The sequence below is a fragment of the Tetranychus urticae genome, chromosome 1 (genome assembly GCF_039701765.1).
Source record: "Tetranychus urticae isolate SD_2017Ah chromosome 1, NJAU_TeUrti_SD_1.0, whole genome shotgun sequence".
NCBI lineage: Eukaryota > Metazoa > Arthropoda > Arachnida > Trombidiformes > Tetranychidae > Tetranychus > Tetranychus urticae.
Genome location: NC_142958.1, coordinates 24,027,570 through 24,048,837, shown reverse-complemented (window position 1 = coordinate 24,048,837; position 21,268 = coordinate 24,027,570). Strand labels below are relative to the sequence as shown.

Genomic DNA, 21,268 nt, shown 5'->3' with positions numbered 1-21,268 from the left:
ATCTCTTTTGTCCTCATTCACAATCAAGTACCAGTTTCTGTTATTTATTTGACGTTTATAAATTTTTTTACTACTGGCGAAGTGGATTGTTTGTGTGTAAATTGTGCTTAATTTGTTCAATATTTGTGTCATTCTTTTGTGTTTACCTGTGACACAATGGAAGCCGAAACATCGGTTAAAGTCTGCGTCCGGATTCGGCCACAGGTACCAAAGGAGATTATTGAAATGTGTAAAGTGTGTACAAATGTAACTCCAAATGAACCCCAAGTTTGGCTTGGATCAACCAAAGCTTTCACATTTGATCATGTCTTTAATATGGACTCTAAACAAGAAGAAATTTATACAAATTGTGTTTACTCTCTAATTGAAGGGTGTCTTGATGGATATAATGCAACGGTTCTTGCTTACGGTCAAACCGGATCAGGTAAAACATTTACTATGGGAACCGGATTTGACGTAAGGGTAGAGAAAAGTGAAAATAAAGGTATTATTCCTAGAGCAGTTGATCATCTTTTCCGTGGAATCCGAGAAAAGCAGCAAAAAGCCAAAGAAATGGGTATACCACCACCTGAATTTAAGGTTAATGTTCAGTTTTTGGAACTATATAATGAACACATTATTGACTTGTTAGCAGACGATTCTGGGACCAATATAAATCAAATTAAAATTCACGAAGATGCCTCTGGTGGTATTTACACTGTTAATACATGTGCACGAAGTGTTTCATCAGTTGAATCAACTTTAGATTGTTTAAAAAAGGGTTCTCTTTCTCGGACAACTGCTTCGACAAATATGAACAGCCAATCTTCAAGATCACATGCTATCTTCACCTTGTATATAAAGCAACAAAGGATTGTGTCTCTAGATGATCATCTTAAACTGGGAGTTTCTAGTGATGGAACAATGCCTTCTCATGAATTCGAAACCTTAACTGCGAAATTCCACTTTGTAGATCTTGCTGGGTCAGAGAGACTCAAGCGAACCGGTGCAACGGGTGATAGAGCCAAAGAAGCTGTCTCCATTAATGCAGGTCTATTAGCTTTAGGTAATGTAATATCTGCTCTTGGTGATAAAAGAAAACAGGGTTGCCATGTTCCTTATCGTGATTCCAAATTAACTCGTTTACTGCAAGATTCCCTCGGCGGTAACAGTCAAACATTAATGATCGCATGCATATCACCGTCCGATAGGGATTTCATGGAGACTCTCAATACGCTAAGATATGCTAATAGGGCTAAGAATATCAAAAACAAGGTTGTTGCCAACCAAGATAAAGCTAGTGAAACAATTAACCTGCTTCGTAAGGAGATTCAACAATTACAATTGGAACTTATGGAGTACAAGCAGGGTAAAAGAATCATCGGTGAAGATGGTAATGAGCAAATCAATGATATGTATCATGAAAATACTATGCTTCAAAAGGAAATTGGTAATCTTAAGCTCAGAGTTAAAGCTCTTCAAGATACGAATGAAAGATTGATTGCACGCAATACCGAATTAACGCTAGAAAAAGCGACCGGAGGATGGATTACAAACGATGGTGAGCCAAGTGATCTTAAAGATATGGTGCAAAATTATCTTCGTGAGATCGAAGAGCTGAGAACCAAACTAATCGAGATGGAAGAAACTTGTTCTCAACTGAGGAAACAAGCTCAGCGTTCAACCATGAGCCGAATGTCAATGTCACCCTTTTCATCAACCGCTGTCGCTGTTGTTGGAAATTACGATGTTGCTGAAGAAACAGAGACTTGTGATACTATACTTAAAGAAGCTAAAAAAGAAATTGCCAAACAGAAAAAAATATCTCGTAATTTAAGTAAATCTTATAAAGATATTGATACAATATGTGAAACCAATGGTAATCGAAATATTGATGGTGATATAGAAAGGACAACCAGTGGAGGTACAAACCCATCTCCTATCAATGGTGAATCTGATAGTGGATGGGGTGGTGGAGGTACAGATGGTGCAACTGATGGAGGTACTGATGGTGGAGAAGATGATGAAGGTGGCAATGGTGCTTCATCATCCCCAGCATCAGATGAAAGTGATGCCAGTGATGAAGAATCTGATACCGAGTTTCAACTTGCTGAGCTTTCAAATGAGATCTCTGTAAAGGAAAAACTGATCATTGAACTGGAAAAAAGTCAAAGAAAGATGATGTCAATGAAACATCATTATGAAGAAAAGTTATTACAGTTACAAGCAAAAATCAATGAGATTGAATCTGAACGTGATCGTGTACTAGCAAAGTTGACCAACGTTGGATCAGGTGGTAATGATAAAGCAAAAAAGGTTCGGGATGATTACCAGCAAAAGTTGAATGCTCTACAGACGGAAATGAAAAAGCTTAAGATGGCCGAGAAAGAGCATGCTACTGCCATGAAAAGTCAATCAAAGTATGAATTACAATTGAGAAGTTTGAAAAATGAAGTTAGTGAGATGAAAAAGCAGAAAGTTGGTCTGTTAAAGAAGATGAAAGAAGAAGCCCAGCGTCATAAAGAAGCTGAGTCTAGGCAGAATAAAAAGCTCTCACAATTGGCTAAACAAGAGAGGCTGAAAGATGTTAAAATAAGAAATCTGGAAACAGAAGCTAATAGAGTTAAATCTCTTCTCAAACGTAAAGAAGACCAAGTTATGGCAATGAAGAAAATGATTAAACCCATGAGTGATAAAGTTGCTGGACGGGTCAAATCATCTAGTCGCATGAGAAAAGGATCTGAAAAATCATCCGTCGTTCGTTCCCCAAAAGTTATTAAACAAAAGTGGCAATCTATTGAGCAGGACATCAACAAGGTGATGATTTATAAGAAAAACATTGCAATTCATGAGCTGCAAATGGAACGTTTTCTTGCCCAGCGCCGTCGATTGGTACGAGAACGAGAAGATACTAAAGCAAAATTATCAGAGTCTAGAAGAGCCGGCAAAAGTGAAGATATTATTGCTGAACTGTTAGAAGAATTGGGTAACATTGAAGATAACATTCTCTATCTTAATCAAAATATAGATGAATGTCAATCAACAATTATGCAGCTAGAAGAAACTGCCGGTGATACACCTACTTTAGAAATGAACACTTTACTTGCTGATGTAGGATTAGAAGAGATGAAATACCTTTTTGAGAAAGTATTAACAATGGCAATAAATCAAAGTCTCCTTGCCGTTCAAAAGGAAGAGGAAGCACACGAGTACGAGATGAAATATAATCAACTCGAAGATAGTTCTGTAGCTCAAGAAAATCTACTAAACCTTTTACTGGACACCACATTTATTGAAGATACCAAAAGGCCGCCTACAGCTAATAGCAATAACAATAACAATAACAATAATATTAATAATAATGCATTTGAGGCACCGATAAATGGTAACAGTAATAACGAAACTATTGACAAATTAGGCACATCGAACACTCACGAGAAATACCACAATGGTGATACAGTTGGACCTTTAATGGGACCTTCATCTTCGTCAAGTGGGAATAACGTCAATGAAAATGGGTCAGGGCGACCTGAAAAAGCTCGACGATTAACCAAAACACCGCAAGAACTTTTATTCGAACAATCACGAAATTCGATTAACATGGCCGATGATCCTATGACTCAAAGTTTGGTCAACCCTATCTCAACACTAGCCAAAAATAATTCTGATCTCCATAGAGTTCCAAGTGCTCCGTCCTTAAAGTAAGTTTGATTTTGCTCTCTTAGTGACATTTAAGATACTTTTCTCCCACAATATTTTGATTTGTTTTCTTCTAATCATTTCACTTACTTGGGCTTTTCCCTTTCTCATTCCTTTTTTTTTGCTAAACAAACCTTTATTTGATCAACTTTTTTTCTTCGTGTAGCTATCACTTTATTCTTGTTTCACTTTTATCGATGTAATTGTAGGAGGCTTGTAGAATACAATTTATTTTGATTGATTGATTAGCTTAAATACTAACAAATATTACTTGATTGATTATTCGATCTTCAACTAGTCATTCCCATTATGCAAAACTCTACAAGCTGTTCAATTTAAACAAATTTTCTTTCCCATTTCTCTTTTAACCTTGTCCTTTTTGGTTAAATAATTAATTATTTGCTACTGCGTCTTCATTTTGAAAAAGCAAATAATAATAAATCATTTACTTATGTTTTGAATTGTCCATATTTAGGGATATATGCAAACCATCTTCTAGGATCGAATCGCCAATCCTTAAACGTAAAACTTTCGAAAAAAATCAATTACTCGAAACAAGACGTCTCATCAAACCAAGTTGTGTGTTATCTGTTTTCGGCAACAGTCCATCACAAACCCATGTTACTCGCCAAATATCATCGTGAGCTTCTTATCCTTTGCTTATTCAACTGTAATCCCCTCTCTCTCCTCTAAATCCGTGAAAATCTCTTTTTACTTCTCTATGTTTACCGTTTCGCATGATTCTCACCCTTCTTGGCCCATGTTGCCAAAACTAAATCAAAAGATTTGCTCGTTCAATGCATGTTCAATGTTTCTTTTCGCTGACTTGTCCTTGTTCCTCAAAGACCAATTCATTGATTGCACAGGCAAAATAATACAATAATAGAAATAGTAACAATACTTTAATTATAAATTATGTATGCGTTCTCACTTTTTTATTTCCATTCTCTTTTGATGGCAAGTTAATTGTTACCCTAAGAAGGATGCATTGAAAAATAACGATTGAATGGTGATCGTGATCAACTTCAATCAGCTTCTTTTTATTCACAACCACACATTGAAATAAGAACCTTTTTCTGCATCTCGATCCTGAACTTAAACTGATTTTATTGAACTAACACTTACCTCATCATCTTTTGTTTACCTTTACGTTTTCATGTTCTCTTTTTTGCCTGTTGTCTGTAACTCTACCCAGTGCTGTCTCACCTTTCTCACCTTTCTGTTTTTTCACTCATCTTCATCCATTCATTATCAACTTTTTTGTTTGCTCCTGTAAAAAATTTCCAATCTTTATCTTCCTTCTTGTGATCATTCAATCTCAATATCCCTTTTCTTCTTCCTGCCCGTTTACCTTTTTCAATTCAAACTACAATATTAATAATTCAACTTATCATCTTCCTTTCTCATCTAAAGTGAAACCAATGAAACAACTCCGCCTTCATCACCACAAATCTATCGCCGAAACAAGGAAGAAAATGTTTTCTCCAGGTTAACAAGTGGAACCATCTCTAACGGTCAAAATAACCCAGACAGGTACACATCATTAAAATTATAAATCCCTCTCGCTCAATTGAAATCTGATTTTTACTCATCCTACTTGCATACAAAAACTTAATAAGTAATTTTCTGTCTATTTTAGAGGAATAATGGTCCCGTGCACAAATCGAAGTTATGACAAATATTCGCCTCTTATATTGTCCTCAACCGCTGAAGGTCATAGTAGACCTGTACTTTCAGTCTCTCTCACTGATGATGTAATGTTCTCTGGGTCCAAAGATTGTACTGTTAAAATCTGGGATCTTCACACAGGCAGAGAAATTCAATCTCTAGAGGATCATCCAGACTCTGTGGTCAAAGTTGTCTACAATGAATATATTCGATTAGCTTTTTCAGTTTCCAAATCAATCATTAAAGTTTGGGATACAAGAGAAAATCCTGCTCGATGCATAAAAATTCTCAAGTACGAAAAATCGATATTTTTATTATTTATTCTCGCTTTGTTATCTCATTTTCCACCTTTCTCTTACTTTCTTTCCAATAAACCTATTTTTCTGTTTCATCACTAATTTTCTTTTAACAACCCATTTAATAATATAATAATTCTTTTACCATCTTTACCCTTTTGATTCACCATTTATAGTTCACTTGGACTCGCTGATGGATTGGTTGCATCGGCTGCACGGCCCAATGAATTAGGTCAAAATGAGAATAGAATTTTAGACATTCAACTTAACAAATACGGGACCGTACTATTTTCAACTTCTGGACATACGGTCCGAGTTTGGGATCTCAGAAAATACTATTGTATTGGAAAATTGAACACTTCTCATCAAGCTAATGTTATTTGTATGGCTGTGGAAGAGTCTGGCAATGATTCTAATATCGTTGCTACCGGGTCTAAAGATCATTACATCAAGTTATTTGAAGTAATGGAAGATATTGGGGGCATTCATCAGCCCATTTGTACCTTGGATCCACCCCACTATGATGGCATTGAAGCCTTAACCTTATCAGGAGATTTATTATTCTCTGCCTCCAGGGATGCTTGCATCAAAAAGTGGGACTTAACCTTGCCCCATAAAAAGTTAGTTCAGTCTATTAACCAGGCCCACAAGGATTGGATTCAAGCGTTGGCGATCAAAAAGGGTGGGTCAACTTTGATTAGCGGTTGTCGAAGTGGGTTTGTCAAACTTTGGTCAACTGATACCTGTCAACCTCTTGGTGAATTGAGAGCCCATTCATCAGCAATACACGCAGTAGATGTTAATTCAAAACTTGTGGCTACTGGATCTGCGTAAGTTTAAACCCTTTAAACCATCAATACATTAGTATTTCCTCAATCATTAACAATAAAGAGCATTACACCTTTTTATGATGTACCGTGAACTTGCATTTTTGCAGTTAATTAATAGATAGAGTTTTTAATACAAAATATACCAATTTTATTTATTGCTATTTGCTGTTGATCGTAATACTGATCTCAAAAGATAAGCAAGAATAATAAAAAAAGTAAAAGTGACAGGTTGTGTGGGTAACATCACTTTATAATTCAAGGTTGCTGCTGATATTTTATTTTGTTGATTCCTGTCGTTTACCAAATAAAGTGATCTTACCCTTGACTTGATTTTTATACCTTAACTCGGTATTTGAAATTATCTAACTTGTTATCATTTCTTTCCTCTTCCTACAGAGACAACAATATTGGCCTTTTCAGGTGGAGAAGCAGTGCAGATCCGTCGCCTGATCTTTGTGATTACGAACCTTAAATGAGAAACTCTTTCAAAGGCAAAAGCAAATACGATAAACGATACACATCAAAACAATCAAACCTATTTCTTTCAATGGCGGGATGTGATGTTTTCAATGTATCGAAACTTGTCAACAATATTATCAGATACTTTATCGGTCTCTTTTTTAATATGTACTTTTAATACTTCGCCTTCCTCTTCACTCTCATCAACATCTTTGAAACATCAACACACATTTCTCATTCAAATCTAAACTTCACCTTAAACATAATCATCACTATATAATTGTCGTCTAGGCAATTGTCATGCCAAGCAACTACCTTCAAATGGTTACAATAATATTACCTTACCTATTTGTTTGTCCTTTTTATCTCAGAAACCATTTTTTTATTTGCATTTATTCCGACCAGTCACAGTTATCTAATTGTTTTGAGACAAAACAAAATAGCTGTAAATAGTTTTAAACATGTTTTCTTTGATTCTGTCAAGAGCGTATTTACCATTCCACAAATTTTTCATTTTTACTTCGATAAAATTTTTTTATCTCTTTCCTTTTTTACAAGTCAAAAGAGTCCAAAAAATGCATTCACCAAAATTAGATTTATAAATATCGATGGAATATATAAAGAAATACAAATTAACTACCAAATTTTACCGATGTCAAACTAAACCCAAACCAAATTCAACTTAAAGAAACTATTTTGTGAAACTAATCACCTGCTAAAGGAACCATCAAAAACTCAACAATCAGAGTCCTTTTTACCCTAATCATCGTCTACCAATCTCAACAATATTTAAACTCTATCAAATGAATAGAAAAAATGAGATGAAATTTAATGTTCTATTATATTGGTAGATAAAATTAAAGATACAAAAATTTTGGTCAAAATATCACAAATGTCTGTCTTATTTCATACAAAAAGTCACAACACTTTGCAACCCTTGAGTAAATTTACTTGCCAAACTTTTAATCTACCTATATTTAACCGTAATATGTGTTTTCAAAAGTGATTAGTATTGAAGCTTAACCATTTCAATTTGATTTATCAAGCATAACTAGACAATCACCTCAGATTTATTAAGTTAAAAGTTTTCTTAAATCATTCCAACCATGCAACATGAAAACGTCATACAATTGGTTTCACTTGATTATTGTTGAAACACAAACCAGTCTAGGTACTAACTATTATCAAAGCGCCTTCCATCAAATTACATTATTAGCAAAAATGCTTACAATTTCAACTTCTTCACCTTCCAGCCATTCATTTATAATTTACTAATTCATTTCGCTTTTACATTGATTAATGATACCTAAAAATACGGGGTTGGATAATGTCTACACTCCTAACTTAAAAATAAAATTACCACAAGATTGAACACTGAAACAAACATCTTTGTCAATGATTAATAATTATTTTACTTGCAATTTAATTGTTAGTCAATTTAGTCGATTTGTAGCAAATCAATATACAATGTTTTATTACAAGCCTTTTTTAATTGCAAGGTGAAGTTAAAGGTTGAATCCTGGTTTTCATTGAAACTGACTAGACTGATCAAGACTGATTAAACAGTGAATCGGCTAATGTTAATCATTGTGGATTTAAGTGCACAAATAGGTGACTATGTTATTGAAAAGCGAAATGATTAACATAATAAATAGGAAACAGAATGTAAATAAATGAATGTTTTGCTTGGATTTTGTGATTTCTAATGTAATATTGCATTGAAATTGTCAACCATAAACTTTTTTTTCAAGTAACTTGATTAATCGACTCAATGTTGGCTTAGATAAGTATAGTTGCATGCAAGACTCACTATTAAACTGTTAATAAATTACCTTGATAGTGATAATCATTTGTAAACATATCATCAACATTGTTACGAATTGCTGATATTTAGCGTTGGTTTTAACCTCAGCCTACGTTTAAATATTTCCTTGTATTAACAACACTAAATAAATGCTCTTGACATATGATTAATGATAACAATCAGCCGAGCAAAATCTGTCACAATTGTTGTTGAATAATAAACTAATTTGTTTGTTCATCCGATTATGCAAAAGTGGAAAATCTTGTTAATTAATTAACCAAGCCATTTTTAAACATTTCTGGTTGCTTTTTGGGTTCAACTGAAAAGGTTTCAAATGACAAAGCCATTTTGAACTTCAATTGACATCAAATGAGATTAATGCATAAAGCTATTTTTATTAGTTAACTGGAATCCCTCATTTAACCATTTCAATCCCATTTATAAGCTGTTTAATTGTTACTCGATTGATGGTGACCTAAAAAATGAATTATGTTTAGATTAAATGAGAAACAAGATTGAAATCAATTGGGCAAATGAATTTATCTGGTTAATTAGCTGGTTCAATTAAAGAAGTCTAATTGTTTTCAGGATTCTCAATGAATAAATAATTTAGGTTAAAATTGTTAAATCAGATTCAAAATTAAAAATACTTGGATGCTAATTAAATTTGCATTGAATAAGATATTAATCAGTTTAATGTTTAGCTTTAAAAGACAATTATTACAAATCAGATTGTTCAATTAGTCCCTCTTCACCCTGCATTAAGTCAGTTAACACTGATTAGCTAGTGGTTACCATAACCATTGACTATTAATTGTTCATAAATCAAAATTTGGAGTTAACCAGTTTTTTTGTTTACAATTAAAATCAATAGATGACACTACCAATCATTTTTTGTTGAGTTTATTGAATGTTAAGCTCCATCTGTTGCTGAAAATTGTTATTTATTAAAGCTTATTAGCGGATTCATTAAAGCAACTTGATTAATTTGTTCATCCAAGAATTATTATTTTAATTTTGTGTTCAATCAAATGGATAAGTTTGTTGTCAAGGGGAAACAGATGATGAGATAATCAATGAGGATGGACAAATTGTACTGTTAAGCATGATTGAATATTGTTTGCTGATTATGGTTGACTAATGTTGAAAAAAAGTGGAAACAAAAAAAACGCAACTTTATTCAATAATTGTTTTCTTGTTCAAGGATTTGTCGAAGGCCGAAATCTAATGGTTTTGAAATTTGATTACAATACTAATGTACATTTAAATACTTTGTATATTTGCCATGGATGGGGCTTGAAACATTCAAAAGATTTGATCACCTGATGAGATTATTTCACACCATAACAAGCGAATCTAAAGAGGATCTCCTTATTCAATTGTTTTCAATCTAAACTCAAATCTTCCAACTTAGCAAAAATTCAAGTGTAATTAATTGCAGTGTAACTGTTGAGTAAAATTTTAATATCCTTCTCTAAACATTTACCATAAATGTAGCTTTCCAAATTGAAAAGGTTAACAAGGTTCATTTGATTGTTTCAAAGTCAAAAAGTAATTATCAATATGACCTGATAATTGATAAACATGATGATTTAGTAAACAGTAAAGATTAAGCTTAATGGTTCAACATGATAAAGGAAACCGTAAATCCAAAAGATCAAAGTCAAAACAAGCAAACAATCCGGAAGAGAAGTGAAAGTGACTCGGTCAAAGGCAAATTGTTTTTTTGACAAAACAACCTATTTTCAGGTCAATTGATTAATCTCTCTCTATCTGATTCATCAAAAGAGTATCAAAACAATTTAGTTAATGACATGTTTTACTTTTGTTTGTGCCATCCTTCTGATTGTTGTTTACAATAACATCGTTAGTTGCCCACATCGAGATAACACTGAATTTTGAGTAAGATAAAACCCGATTGTATGATATTGACTGTCATTGCTTCATTGTGTTATTAGCTTGGGAATAAATCAAATTAACCAAAACATTAATCGTAGATAATTATGTAATTTCCTGGATTCGCAGTTGATTTTCACAATTCACAACCAAGATGTAAATCAATGAGACTCATGTGATTTGGTTTAACAATTGTTTGATTCAAAGAGTTGATTCTTATGTAACGAGGAAAGCTTGGTTACTTTCATGAAAACATTGTAAAAATAATCAAGATTGTTAGATATGATTGAAAGAAACAACAATGTCTGTTTTTTCCCAACGATTCAGGTTGATCAAGCTTTAAATGTAAAGTCCAATCGAAAATAAACACGTCGCTAATTTATCAATCAACACAATCAAGGCCTTTTTAACTAATCATAAGATTGATCACGAGAAATTGATCTAAAAAGTTACAACTGTTTCAAGTATTCGGAAATCCTGTTCCTGAAATTGAAATCAATTTCCAAATGAAAATTAATGCTCAATTTAGCTCAATTGCTAGTGACATAAAAAAGCGTAATCAATAAATTATCAGCTACAAATAGATTAAATCACTATTGATCAACAATTTCTCTGTGTAATCTGCAACGGAATCAGCTTTTCGCTTTTCTCAAACTGTCCATATTGGGAAATGAAAGTCAAATGAACAATTAAAAGATGTTTGCCTTTAATAAAAAAGACTAATTGTATCATAGTATAAACTTGATTGAAACGTCACTTGACTAAAACAATGTTATATTGCTTTCTTGTCCTTCATTGTTTTTGTTGTATATTAACATGCGATAATCAGGTTGGTTGTAACCAAAGATATATTTAATATTTTGTACACCATATGATGAGTGAAACCCAAAAAATGCTTCAATTGATGGGGATGATTTTGATAACATGAAACTGTAATGGAAAGATGATGTTTGTGTGCAACAAAAGCACATGCAATGAATATTGTTGTTGAAGGAGGGTTGATTTGTGTAAACAAAACAGGTCCAACAAGAAAGTCATGTGTAGTTAACTATTGCAATTACATTTGATAATAAATGTGATTCCTATGCTTTATTTATAATTATGTCCTTTATTCACTTTGCTTTTCGTGAGTGTGTTTCATCAGTGTTTCATTTCATTTTCAATTCACCAGGAATCTTTGTGTGTTTTTCCTTGTTGCCAAACATGGTCAAGTCTAGTGAATAAAATAGACAGAAATGAAGAAATAGAAAAAAGAAAGAGAGAAAAATTAAGAAAGAGGAGGAAAGAGGCAACATAATAACATGATAACACAAATACGGAGGAGTGATAATTGTTGCCGTTTGATTAATGGTAGGAAAGAGCAAGAAAAGTTTAAGGTTAATTTTTCTTCATTTTTTCCCTCCGGCTGGTTGCTGTTGTTGTTGAATCGCAGTCATCTTTCACGTATAAAATTTTAAGTTTTCAGTGTCAGTTGAGTTTAATCTTGGAACCACCAGCTTTTGAGAGTGTATTCCCAGAATTTGTAACAAAAAATTTGAAGAAATTGCGAGCTTAAGAAATTTGGTCTGCATCTCGGATGAATATTTTTCCCATTGAGGGTAAAATTTGAACTTGACAGGGTTGAGGGTCAAAGGCCTCACCGTCAATTGAAAGTGTACCACCAGAGGTGAGAGGTTCTAAGCGGAAAGCACGAACGGGTATTATTTTCACGTAAGGCAAATCAGTGTGACGAGCACTTTCCAGGGAAGACAGGAATCGCAGAAGATTTTTAATGGACACTTTACTGGTTATATATGCTAACCAAATGATGCCATCGGCTAATTCAGAATGTGGAGCAAAATGAACGGTCGGTGAAAGATGAGACTGACTAGCTGATTGTACCATGATAAAATCATCTTCAATTGTTGTCCAATTAGAAGGTACTGCTTCCCATAAAGGTGGAATGTAATCATTTTGATTTGGAGATGGTGATGAACAGGCATCATCATTTTCACCAACATTACCAGAGTCATTGTGAGTATCATTTGAAGGTTCCTCATGTCTTTTAGAGGAATTTGTTTCGTTATTATCTCCAGTTTGCTTCACTTCAATCTCAATTGTATCTGATCCATGTTTCTTCAGGTTGGTCAATGTTTTATTATCGACAGGCAAATAACTTAGTCTACCTCGATAAGTTTTGGGCACTGAAACGAAAAGAGAGAATAAGATATACGTAAGTATTTCATAAATAATAATAAATGAATGGATATAAGAAAAAAAATATATCTACCGAAGCTTCGATAGATTGACCATAAGACGAAACGAGAATCTCCTATGAATCGAAGTCCCTCTGATTCAATGTCAATGTCGGAAATCAGTCCCCAGCCAACTGAGAGAAACGAGTATAGCTTTTGTCTGGGGAGGGAAACTTCGACTAAGTCGACAGGACATGGTTTACCAAATACCGCATTCAGTGCTCCAGATGTTATTGGATCGGGTGTGTCATTTGAGCTGTTATAAGCATAAATAAGCATTAATTATTGATTGGCAATAAAGAGGATGGAGATAATAGGAAAGTGAAATAATGTCAAAAGTGTAATGAAAGAAATGATAAATGTCAATCAAATATTTTAAAAATAGATAGACATCAAAAAGAAAGCTGATCTTGAATATTTTTACCTGAAATACATTTCACCAAATTTTTTATGAATTCGTAGACAAAAGATTATTGTTAGAGCGATATTTGACAAGTTTCGAATGGTGCTACATTTGTATTATGTAAAAACAATGGGAGAAGTATAATGAAATAAGATAAATCAATGGAGATTGTCTGATTTTATCCGAAGTATTATGAAAAAATTATTTTGTATACTGTAGTAGAGCTATTTGAGTTAACTACAAAAAATATATATTCACTTGTCAGGTCGAGATTAATTTCGAATCGGTAAATTATCGCGTTCAATACGCCTCTTAACCAAGATAATAGGGTTAACGTAATTACCTTAAGATAAGATTTTTCAACAAATGAAGCAAACAAGACCTGGTAACCAGTTAAATTCCGTACTTCAAAGTAAAACAGTACACTGAAAGTTATAGAAAGATGAAAATTATTCAATAGCTGGAAAGCTTTCCAATAGAAAAGGGTGAAATGAAAGCGCAATCACCTTACATACTAACAAGTTGAAAGTAGAAGCAAAAATCGGTTAAATATCCAACCATCAATCAAGCCAAACAATAAAGCAATACTGGCAACAACTCAAATTGCGAGATATACTGAATTGACCAGAAAACAAAAAGGTAAAAAGAGCATAATAACATTTAAATGAAATAAACAAGGCTATTGGGATACACACACACATACTGTATGTAGTGTGCATATGTTAAGATAAAATACAGAGAAACTATCAGGTTGAATCCAATCTCAAAATATTCGAGATACTCATCACCACAGGATTTAAGGCTGAGAGGTTAGAATTATTGGCGAAGATATGAGGAAAATGGACTAACCTTGTTTTAAAATCCAGTGTGGCAGCCAACCCATTCCCAGATCCAGCGGGAATTATACCAACAGGTATTTGGATTGCCTTCTGCCAATCATCACGTAACATAAGTCCATTGAAAACTTCAAAGAGTAAACCGTCACCAGAAACAACGACAATACCATCCCAATGGTAAATATCTGTGAGATCTTTAATTAAATCTTGAGCACCATTTTTATAGTTAGTTGTGATCACTTGATGGGTTATACCAGCTTCTTGAAGGATAGGTTGCACTTTTTTCTTGAATTTGTTGGGAGCTTTACCAGAACCACTGAATGGATTGATCAATATCAAAAGTCTACGATTCCTGGAGGTTGATAAGGATGATGAATTGTGATGGTTAACAGTAGTAGGTAATGTCATCCTCACTAAAGGTGTTTTACGTTGAGTAGAAATGAAAACAGCAAACAATACAAGTGAAAGATGAAAAAACACAGGTGCAGGTGAGAAACCCAAACAATAAGATGAAAATATGGTCAAGAGGTGAAACCAGAACAGTAGTAAGTGTGAAAAGACTTACAATAATAAGGAGCTTTATCTGGCGGGTTTTACAATGATCGATATGTTATCACCCAAAATTAGACAACACGTTGAGACATGGATAATGTATATTACCCAGCAATAACTAACAGATAATATAATGGCGATGTTGTGGTACAAATGTGGATATTTTCAATTGACAAAAATTACAAAAATTGACACAAAATTTATTGTTCAACTGACTGATATTAAATAAAAAATAGAGAGAAACTTTTTCCCTCATTCATTTCATACAACCTTCTACTCTCTCTCCCCTTCTCTTTATCTTCAGGCTCTCACTCATTATCTATCTCTCTCTGCCTCTTTTTTTCTTCATCTTCAAATCCATCCGAATGTTTCTTTCTATGTCTCTGTTTTTAACCCAGACTTTTAACTATATTTTGCCAATCCTGTCAATAACAAAAAATCGGATGAGTACCTATTAAACAGGTTGTACTAAATTATTTTTTACCTTTTGATGATCTAAAATTGTAGCTCAGGAAGAAAGGTGAAAGTTGTGGCTTAGGTCAACATTAGATGGCTTATTCCTTCAAAGATGTAACCATTCAGTTTCACACAATCTAATCGAAATCTTGAACATGCAAACCAAAAGAAAGAGAAAGATGGACCCAGAAATTATTTTCCTGCAGCTTCTTAACCAGACTGGTTAAAAAGTCTGTTTGGTTAAAGGGTCAAGTCAGGTAGCTGCGTAAAAGTGATTGGCTTGATTAACACTGGACCAGTTTGTAAGTAAATTAATAATAAGAACATTTGTTGGTTTGTTTCTTAGTATTTTGAAAATATCAGGATATGAAACTTCAGGATCTCGACCTTCCCATAAAACAATGTGTTCTTGAATTTTCGTTGAATACGTAAAATTTAATGCTTGAAGATACAAAAACACAGAATTAAATCAAGCGGTGTAAAGATTACGCGATTATTCAATAACTGATTACAAATAACAGGTTGCATAAGGCGATAATTGATGAAATTAGAGTAATCTCGGTTAAACTCAAGCAACCATTTAACCGCCAAATTCGAAGTGAGTAAATTTGAATAAGTTTTAAGGAAATGATTTAGCTTTACATGACAATATAGCCAATTGTAAATACTACTGTACTTGAAATTGGTTTCATGCAATGAAATTGGATCAAAATTTGTCATATATACAACTAATTGAATCAATATTTCCGGAGGAAATATCTCATTTCCATCGCAGTATAACCAAAGCTGTGAATGATTGAGAGAACTGAATTCATTGTAAAAATACTATCCTATCCGGCCAATTGATTGAAAATAAACCATTACAAAATTAATTTAATTGCAACATTGATTTTTTGAGTACACGAGGCAATCAATTATTTTCAATTATCAACCTTTAAAAACCAAATAATAAATTGTGAGAATGATATCTAAGAGTATTTTCTATTTCTAATAGTTTAATAGGACTCATTAGAATTCAATTTAAGACTACAAAATAAATCTTTTGAGAAACATAGAGATTAAAATGGAAAGCACCAGCAACCAAAACCATTGCCCAAACAACACAAACGGTGTAGTTAGATCATAATTAGATGAGAATCAGAATCAAAGTCTTTAAACGGTTTGAACGTAAATTAGGCTTGATGAGTTTAATTTACTGGAGTTACTTAGTAACTGCACTGTGAATTGATTTGGCCATATAATCGATGTTTGATTTGTTAATTCCACACATTGATATCCGAGCACTTTTAGGCAAGTAGATATGACATTGTTCAACAAGATATTTAACTTGATCCTCGTTAAGACCGAGATAAGAGAACATTCCAATTTGATCAGTAATGTGATTCCAAGAACCTGGTGTATTTAGAGCTTCTAATTTTTCCCGTAGAGATTTTCGTACCTCGATGATTCTATTAGCCATAATTTTGATTTGTTCTTGCCTGAAATAATGAATACAAGTGATTAAAATGACAACATCAAACCAGAAAGACAGCGAGAAAGGAGGGTTCTTACCATTCCGCAAAAAGCTTTTGATCTGTGAGAACTCGTTTGACAATACGAGCACCATGTGCAGGTGGATTTGAGTAGTTACCTCGAACGATCAAAGTGATTTGGGCTTTCATGTTAGTTATTACTTTGGGGTCCTTGACAACACATGTTAAATTACCGGCTCGCTCATCTAGGAGAATCGTTGAAATAGAGAGAAATTAGATAAACGAAAAGTTACACTAAGCTGTTTACTCACTGTATAATCCGAAATTTTTAGCGAAAGATTGAGCACAAATAAATTCAAATCCTTGTTGGACAAAATATCGAACTGCGTATGCATCTGTATCCAAATCACCTGAAGCAAATCCTTGATAAGCGCAATCGAAGAATGCGAAAAGTTGCTTTTCCCTCAATAGATTGGCAATTTTTGCCCATTGTTCAGGTGTAGGATCACATCCAGTAGGGTTATGTGCTACAGCGTGCAATATAATAACCGATTTTGCTGGAGCTTGTGACAAATCTTCCATCATTCCATTAAAATCCAGACATCGATTTTTAGCGTCCCAATAACGATAAGTTTTGATATTACTATAGCCCGAATGATTGAATAACAATTGATGGTTAGCTATTATGAAAGAAAAAAAATTGAATTATAATGTTAAAACAATATACCGTTGACTAGCTGAAGTTTACTTTCAATTGCGATCAATGAAAAAGGGACTGCTCCATGCAAAGAAAATAATAACTTGAATTGAATTGCACCAATAGTTTAAAATCTCATCTGTGGATAATATTAAAATTGGTATTTCAATACATGGTTATCTAGATATAATAATTAAATATTTCGACTGAATTTGATATCAAAATTGCTAAATCAAACTTCAAGGATCGAGCTTCTCCATTTTGCATCGGTGTAGTCTTAGTAGATCGCAATTTCAGGTAAGAACAGGTAGTCGACGGTCTAAATAGACGAGTAAATTATAATACTTACGCCAAGACGGAGCAGATATGTAAACAGTATCATAGCCTAGACAACGTCTTAAGAAATCAGCTCCAATTTTCAAAGCTCCTGTACCACTAATAGATTGTACACCAAAAGCTCGACCTTCCTTCAGAGCAATAGAGTCTTTACCAAGTACCAAGGTAGTTGCAGCATTGGAATAGTCTGGATCACCAAGCATGTCAAGGTATTCATGGTTAAGATTTTCATCGGCAGCCATTTCACTTTCAACCTTCCGCACCACAGGTAAAACCCATGGTTTACCATTTTCATCCCGGTAAGCTAATCAAAGTAAACAGATGAAACAATATTTAGAAAATTCTGATTTCACAAGAGGTCACATCGATGAAAAAGAGTTGAAAGAGTATACGTCATCAGTTACACACAAAAAATTGACATTAAAATAGCAAACCAAAATGAGTAAAATAAAAGAAAAATTTGTACCTCCTTTAGTCAGTTCAATTTTTTCAGGAAAAGGATCTTCGAGACATAAACGAGATAAGTGAAATGTTTCCACAACTCTGGCCGGTTCAACACAAGCAAATATACTCATTTTGAGTGGTTTCACGACAAATCAATAGCTAGAAATATTGCAAAGACTTTCAATGAATCAATAATCTAAGATCTGTGATCAAAAAATAACGCAGACGAAGTCTACTTGCAGAAAACTAGTTTTAGTGAGATTATTATATAGATTCGATTGATATCTCTTATCGGAATCGATTGATAACAATATATAATCTTGTTGTCGTCAATATGTAAATTCAGATCAATTGATATTGAAGGAACAATAATTGATTGATATCAAACAGGTATTATTAACATTCCAGAATTGGTTCATGTTGCTATACATACCTTTTTGTTCAACCAAAATCACAAATCTATTGTTCAAAACAAGATTTTTCAAAACTAAAGTATCAGTTTAGATTCAAATAAACCCGATTTGACTGAGGCATGAGAATTAAGTCCTAATGATAGGTTATGTAAATATTTTCCAGAACATTAATCAAACCAAACTAAGCCAGGATCAAGACATTAAAACACAACCGGCTAAAACAGGGAAAACTATTTCAAAAAATTACATGTGACTCCTTTTAAAAATTATGTAAATATAATTGATTGACTTTCAGCGCAAAATTCAAACAAAGATGTTCTCAAAAATTTGATTTTCCATAAAATCTTAGCTGAAGCTGAATTAAATTTAATCTAAAAAATATTAAGCATTATTTATGAATTTAAATATCTAGATGTGATGTAATGAAGATTAACGATTAATAAAAACATTCCTACTTAACGCTTATGACGTTTGAATGGTAATGATCGTGCATCATGTAACGATCAAAAATTCATTCGAGCCTCAACTCAAGCCAATCTTTTACAGAAATAGAAAGTAGATTCGTTCAAATGGCTAATTATATAATATTTGCCAATATTTAAAACAGCGTATTTCTTGATCTTAACATAAGCACATATTAACTTGGCAATGAACAATATGTTACCATAGATTAACAATATTTGCACTAGTCCAAGGACAACTGGAATTTTATCACTCGGTGGTTTGATTAAATCAATTCTATTGAATTTGATAAAGGTTAAGATAAAAAACGTGAAAGGACAAAAAAGGAGAAGGACTTAAATATCAAATATGGACTAATTTGGTTGAGAAGAGGTTTTCATGAATATTATTTTACAAGGAAATCGTCATTACCTCCAATACTGAGATTCATTTTATTTGCTGATGTGTCAGCGACAAATTTTTGTGCTAAAATAAAGATCTCCACCGGTTGGGCACTTTGGACACATTCAAAGACAGACATTTTGGGTTGATTAGTCGATTGATTCACAAAGATTGAAGAAATGAAAGGCGAAACAATGTATAGTTGATAGCTTTTAAAACTGTTGGTTACTGGTTATTGATTGATAAATAAATAAAATTTGCAGATGACTTTGAAAGGATGATTGGGAAAATCAGCTATAATCAGGATAGCAATGAGAAGTTTAAATTCATGGTTCAGGGTAAAGCTTTGAAACAAAATACATTCAAGTTATTACATGGGAAAACACTGCTCAAGGTTAGAGTAATATATTAACAGCTCGAGCTTTAAGGTGGCATTAAAATCAGCTCAGCTCTAGTAAAGCGGTTTTTTCAACAATTTTCATCTCAAATTATCGCATTTAATCAATAATTAGCTGAAATTAATATCAATGAAACATTTATTGACCATCAAACAATCTGACCAATAAGACACTCCTCCAAGGCGACCCAAAAGAGGAAAAGACAAGTGTAACAAATTGTAATGAAAATGTAAGCCTTTTCCTCATTCCTTGTTTACAAGAACTAGAATTATTATGCCTTTAAAAATTTATTATCAGGTGAAAACCAATTTAAATGAACTCCGATAGAACCAATAGCTATAATAATATAAAAAATTGGCAGAAATTTGTGTTTGCAGCTCATCAAAATAAACCAGCCGCTGGTAGGTGATATTCAACGGAATCTATGATAGTCCTCAGTTTTCCTGAATCAGATGTGCTTACACCAAGCACTAGCAAGTTTTAAGATGAACCCAATGTTAGGCCATCAACATTGTCAAACAGCGATATTTTTAAAAGGCATATTTCAATCATCATATCTAACATGTTACCCAGCTTAACACGGAAGTCTCAATTGATTTCAATATGACTATTAGTTGATTCAAATAATTGCTGAGTTTTATGATTGAAAGTTAACGGAACCTGATGAGAGGTCAGATCTTTCTCTCTTATTCTCACTCTCTATCTCTTTTTCCACACCTTGAAAGATCAATTTGAATGAAAATGAAAATAAATAATAGGAAGGAAAAAAATGACAGATCAACTGTTAAAGGGTTGAATATCCTGAGGTTGGACCAGTGATGGGTTTGTAGATGGTTTTGATTCAAGTTAAGGTTAGATGTTGCTTTAGTATAACGGTTATTTTATTGATACAAGTAAGTTCACCAAAATTTACACTCATTTTCAAAAGCAAAGTAACATTTAAAATCAGTTTCTCATTTCTATCCATTGAATGTTTACAATCAAATTTAACTCTCAACTAATTTAAGCTTTTAACTAATTGATTACCTTTAAACTGAATTCATTTCCATTTTACATTCACAGTAGAAACAACCTTTTTAACTAAACCTTTTTAAGTTTACCAACAGGACAATCATCAGACGGATTGTACACCAACACAAAGTATTAATAAATCTACAATTTACTTGATTTGATTAGAGGTGATCTGTTTAACTCTCTTTTTCAATTTCCATCCAAGTTCAAGTTAATCATTTAAAAACAGTTAACATGATTATATTTGGTAAAAGTGTTACCAATCTTTGGATTACTTTCTTCTTGTGTATTGCTTTGTGTTACCAGATTGCCAATGGTGATCAAAAATGCCGTGTACCACGATATATTGCGTGTAAAAAAGGTGACACTTATTATGGGCGTTTATGTGTCCGACAATGTAGTCGGAAAGGTGTTTGTGTCCCTTGTGAATACATAACAGATGAGTATGAAGGTCCAAAGGCAATTAAATATTACATTAATTTGTGTAAACAACATTATCCGGATTCTGAGAGTTTTGTTGCTCCAATATCACAGTGTTGGGT

The 21,268-nt window shown here is 33.2% G+C and overlaps 3 protein-coding genes across 8 annotated transcripts; 1 reads left to right on the top strand and 2 right to left on the bottom strand.

The window, feature by feature from the left end:
- The first annotated feature begins 15 nt into the window (after positions 1-15).
- Klp31E (kinesin-like protein 31E) lies at positions 16-7,815 on the top strand. 2 transcript variants are annotated; one of them, XM_015929480.3, is made up of 6 exons: positions 16-3,680; positions 4,154-4,318; positions 5,092-5,211; positions 5,318-5,638; positions 5,819-6,472; positions 6,869-7,815. In XM_015929480.3, exons 1-6 carry the CDS (start codon positions 157-159, stop codon positions 6,942-6,944), a joined length of 4,860 nt encoding a protein of 1,619 aa, XP_015784966.1. In that variant the 5' UTR covers positions 16-156; the 3' UTR covers positions 6,945-7,815. The 2 variants fall into 2 exon arrangements, with proteins under 2 accessions (XP_015784966.1, XP_015784967.1); XM_015929481.3 differs by lacking the exon at positions 4,154-4,318.
- Positions 7,816-11,320: 3,505 nt separating this feature from the next.
- On the bottom strand, positions 11,321-14,880 carry LOC107362739 (sphingosine kinase 1). Of its 2 annotated transcripts, XM_015929861.3 has the most exons (4): positions 14,670-14,880; positions 14,118-14,517; positions 12,901-13,121; positions 11,321-12,814 (listed from the first exon to the last, which is right to left on the bottom strand). In XM_015929861.3, the coding sequence occupies exons 2-4, from the start codon at positions 14,510-14,512 to the stop codon at positions 12,183-12,185; spliced, it is 1,248 nt and encodes a 415-aa protein (XP_015785347.1). In that variant the 5' UTR covers positions 14,513-14,517; positions 14,670-14,880; the 3' UTR covers positions 11,321-12,182. The 2 variants fall into 2 exon arrangements, with proteins under 2 accessions (XP_015785347.1, XP_015785346.1); XM_015929860.3 differs by having other exon boundaries at positions 14,118-14,880.
- Positions 14,881-16,089: 1,209 nt separating this feature from the next.
- Positions 16,090-19,694, bottom strand: Got1 (Glutamate oxaloacetate transaminase 1). 4 transcript variants are annotated; one of them, XM_015929874.3, is made up of 6 exons: positions 18,495-19,212; positions 18,084-18,293; positions 17,631-17,921; positions 16,896-17,264; positions 16,664-16,829; positions 16,090-16,590 (listed from the first exon to the last, which is right to left on the bottom strand). In XM_015929874.3, exons 2-6 carry the CDS (start codon positions 18,190-18,192, stop codon positions 16,314-16,316), a joined length of 1,212 nt encoding a protein of 403 aa, XP_015785360.1. In that variant the 5' UTR covers positions 18,193-18,293; positions 18,495-19,212; the 3' UTR covers positions 16,090-16,313. The 4 variants fall into 4 exon arrangements, with proteins under 4 accessions (XP_015785360.1, XP_015785361.1, XP_089122702.1 ...); XM_015929875.3 differs by having other exon boundaries at positions 18,084-18,220; positions 18,495-18,742; XM_089266576.1 differs by having other exon boundaries at positions 18,084-18,307; positions 18,495-18,658.
- Positions 19,695-21,268: the final 1,574 nt, after the last annotated feature.

Coding starts and splice junctions, on each gene's coding strand:
- Klp31E (XM_015929480.3), top strand. CDS start 157: ATGGAAGCCGAAACATCGGTTAAAGTCTGCGTCCGGATTCGGCCACAG. Junction 5,212..5,317: donor GGTCAAAATAACCCAGACAG/GTACACATCATT, acceptor TGTCTATTTTAG/AGGAATAATGGTCCCGTGCA. Junction 5,639..5,818: donor CGATGCATAAAAATTCTCAA/GTACGAAAAATC, acceptor CACCATTTATAG/TTCACTTGGACTCGCTGATG.
- Got1 (XM_015929873.3), bottom strand. CDS start 19,456: ATGTCTGTCTTTGAATGTGTCCAAAGTGCCCAACCGGTGGAGATCTTT. Junction 17,265..17,630: donor CATATCTGCTCCGTCTTGGC/GTAAGTATTATA, acceptor CTTTCATAATAG/CTAACCATCAATTGTTATTC. Junction 16,591..16,663: donor CAAAAGCTTTTTGCGGAATG/GTAAGAACCCTC, acceptor TCATTATTTCAG/GCAAGAACAAATCAAAATTA.
- LOC107362739 (XM_015929860.3), bottom strand. CDS start 14,512: ATGACATTACCTACTACTGTTAACCATCACAATTCATCATCCTTATCA. Junction 13,122..14,117: donor ACACTGGATTTTAAAACAAG/GTTAGTCCATTT, acceptor TGCTTATAACAG/CTCAAATGACACACCCGATC. Junction 12,815..12,900: donor GTCAATCTATCGAAGCTTCG/GTAGATATATTT, acceptor TTTTCGTTTCAG/TGCCCAAAACTTATCGAGGT.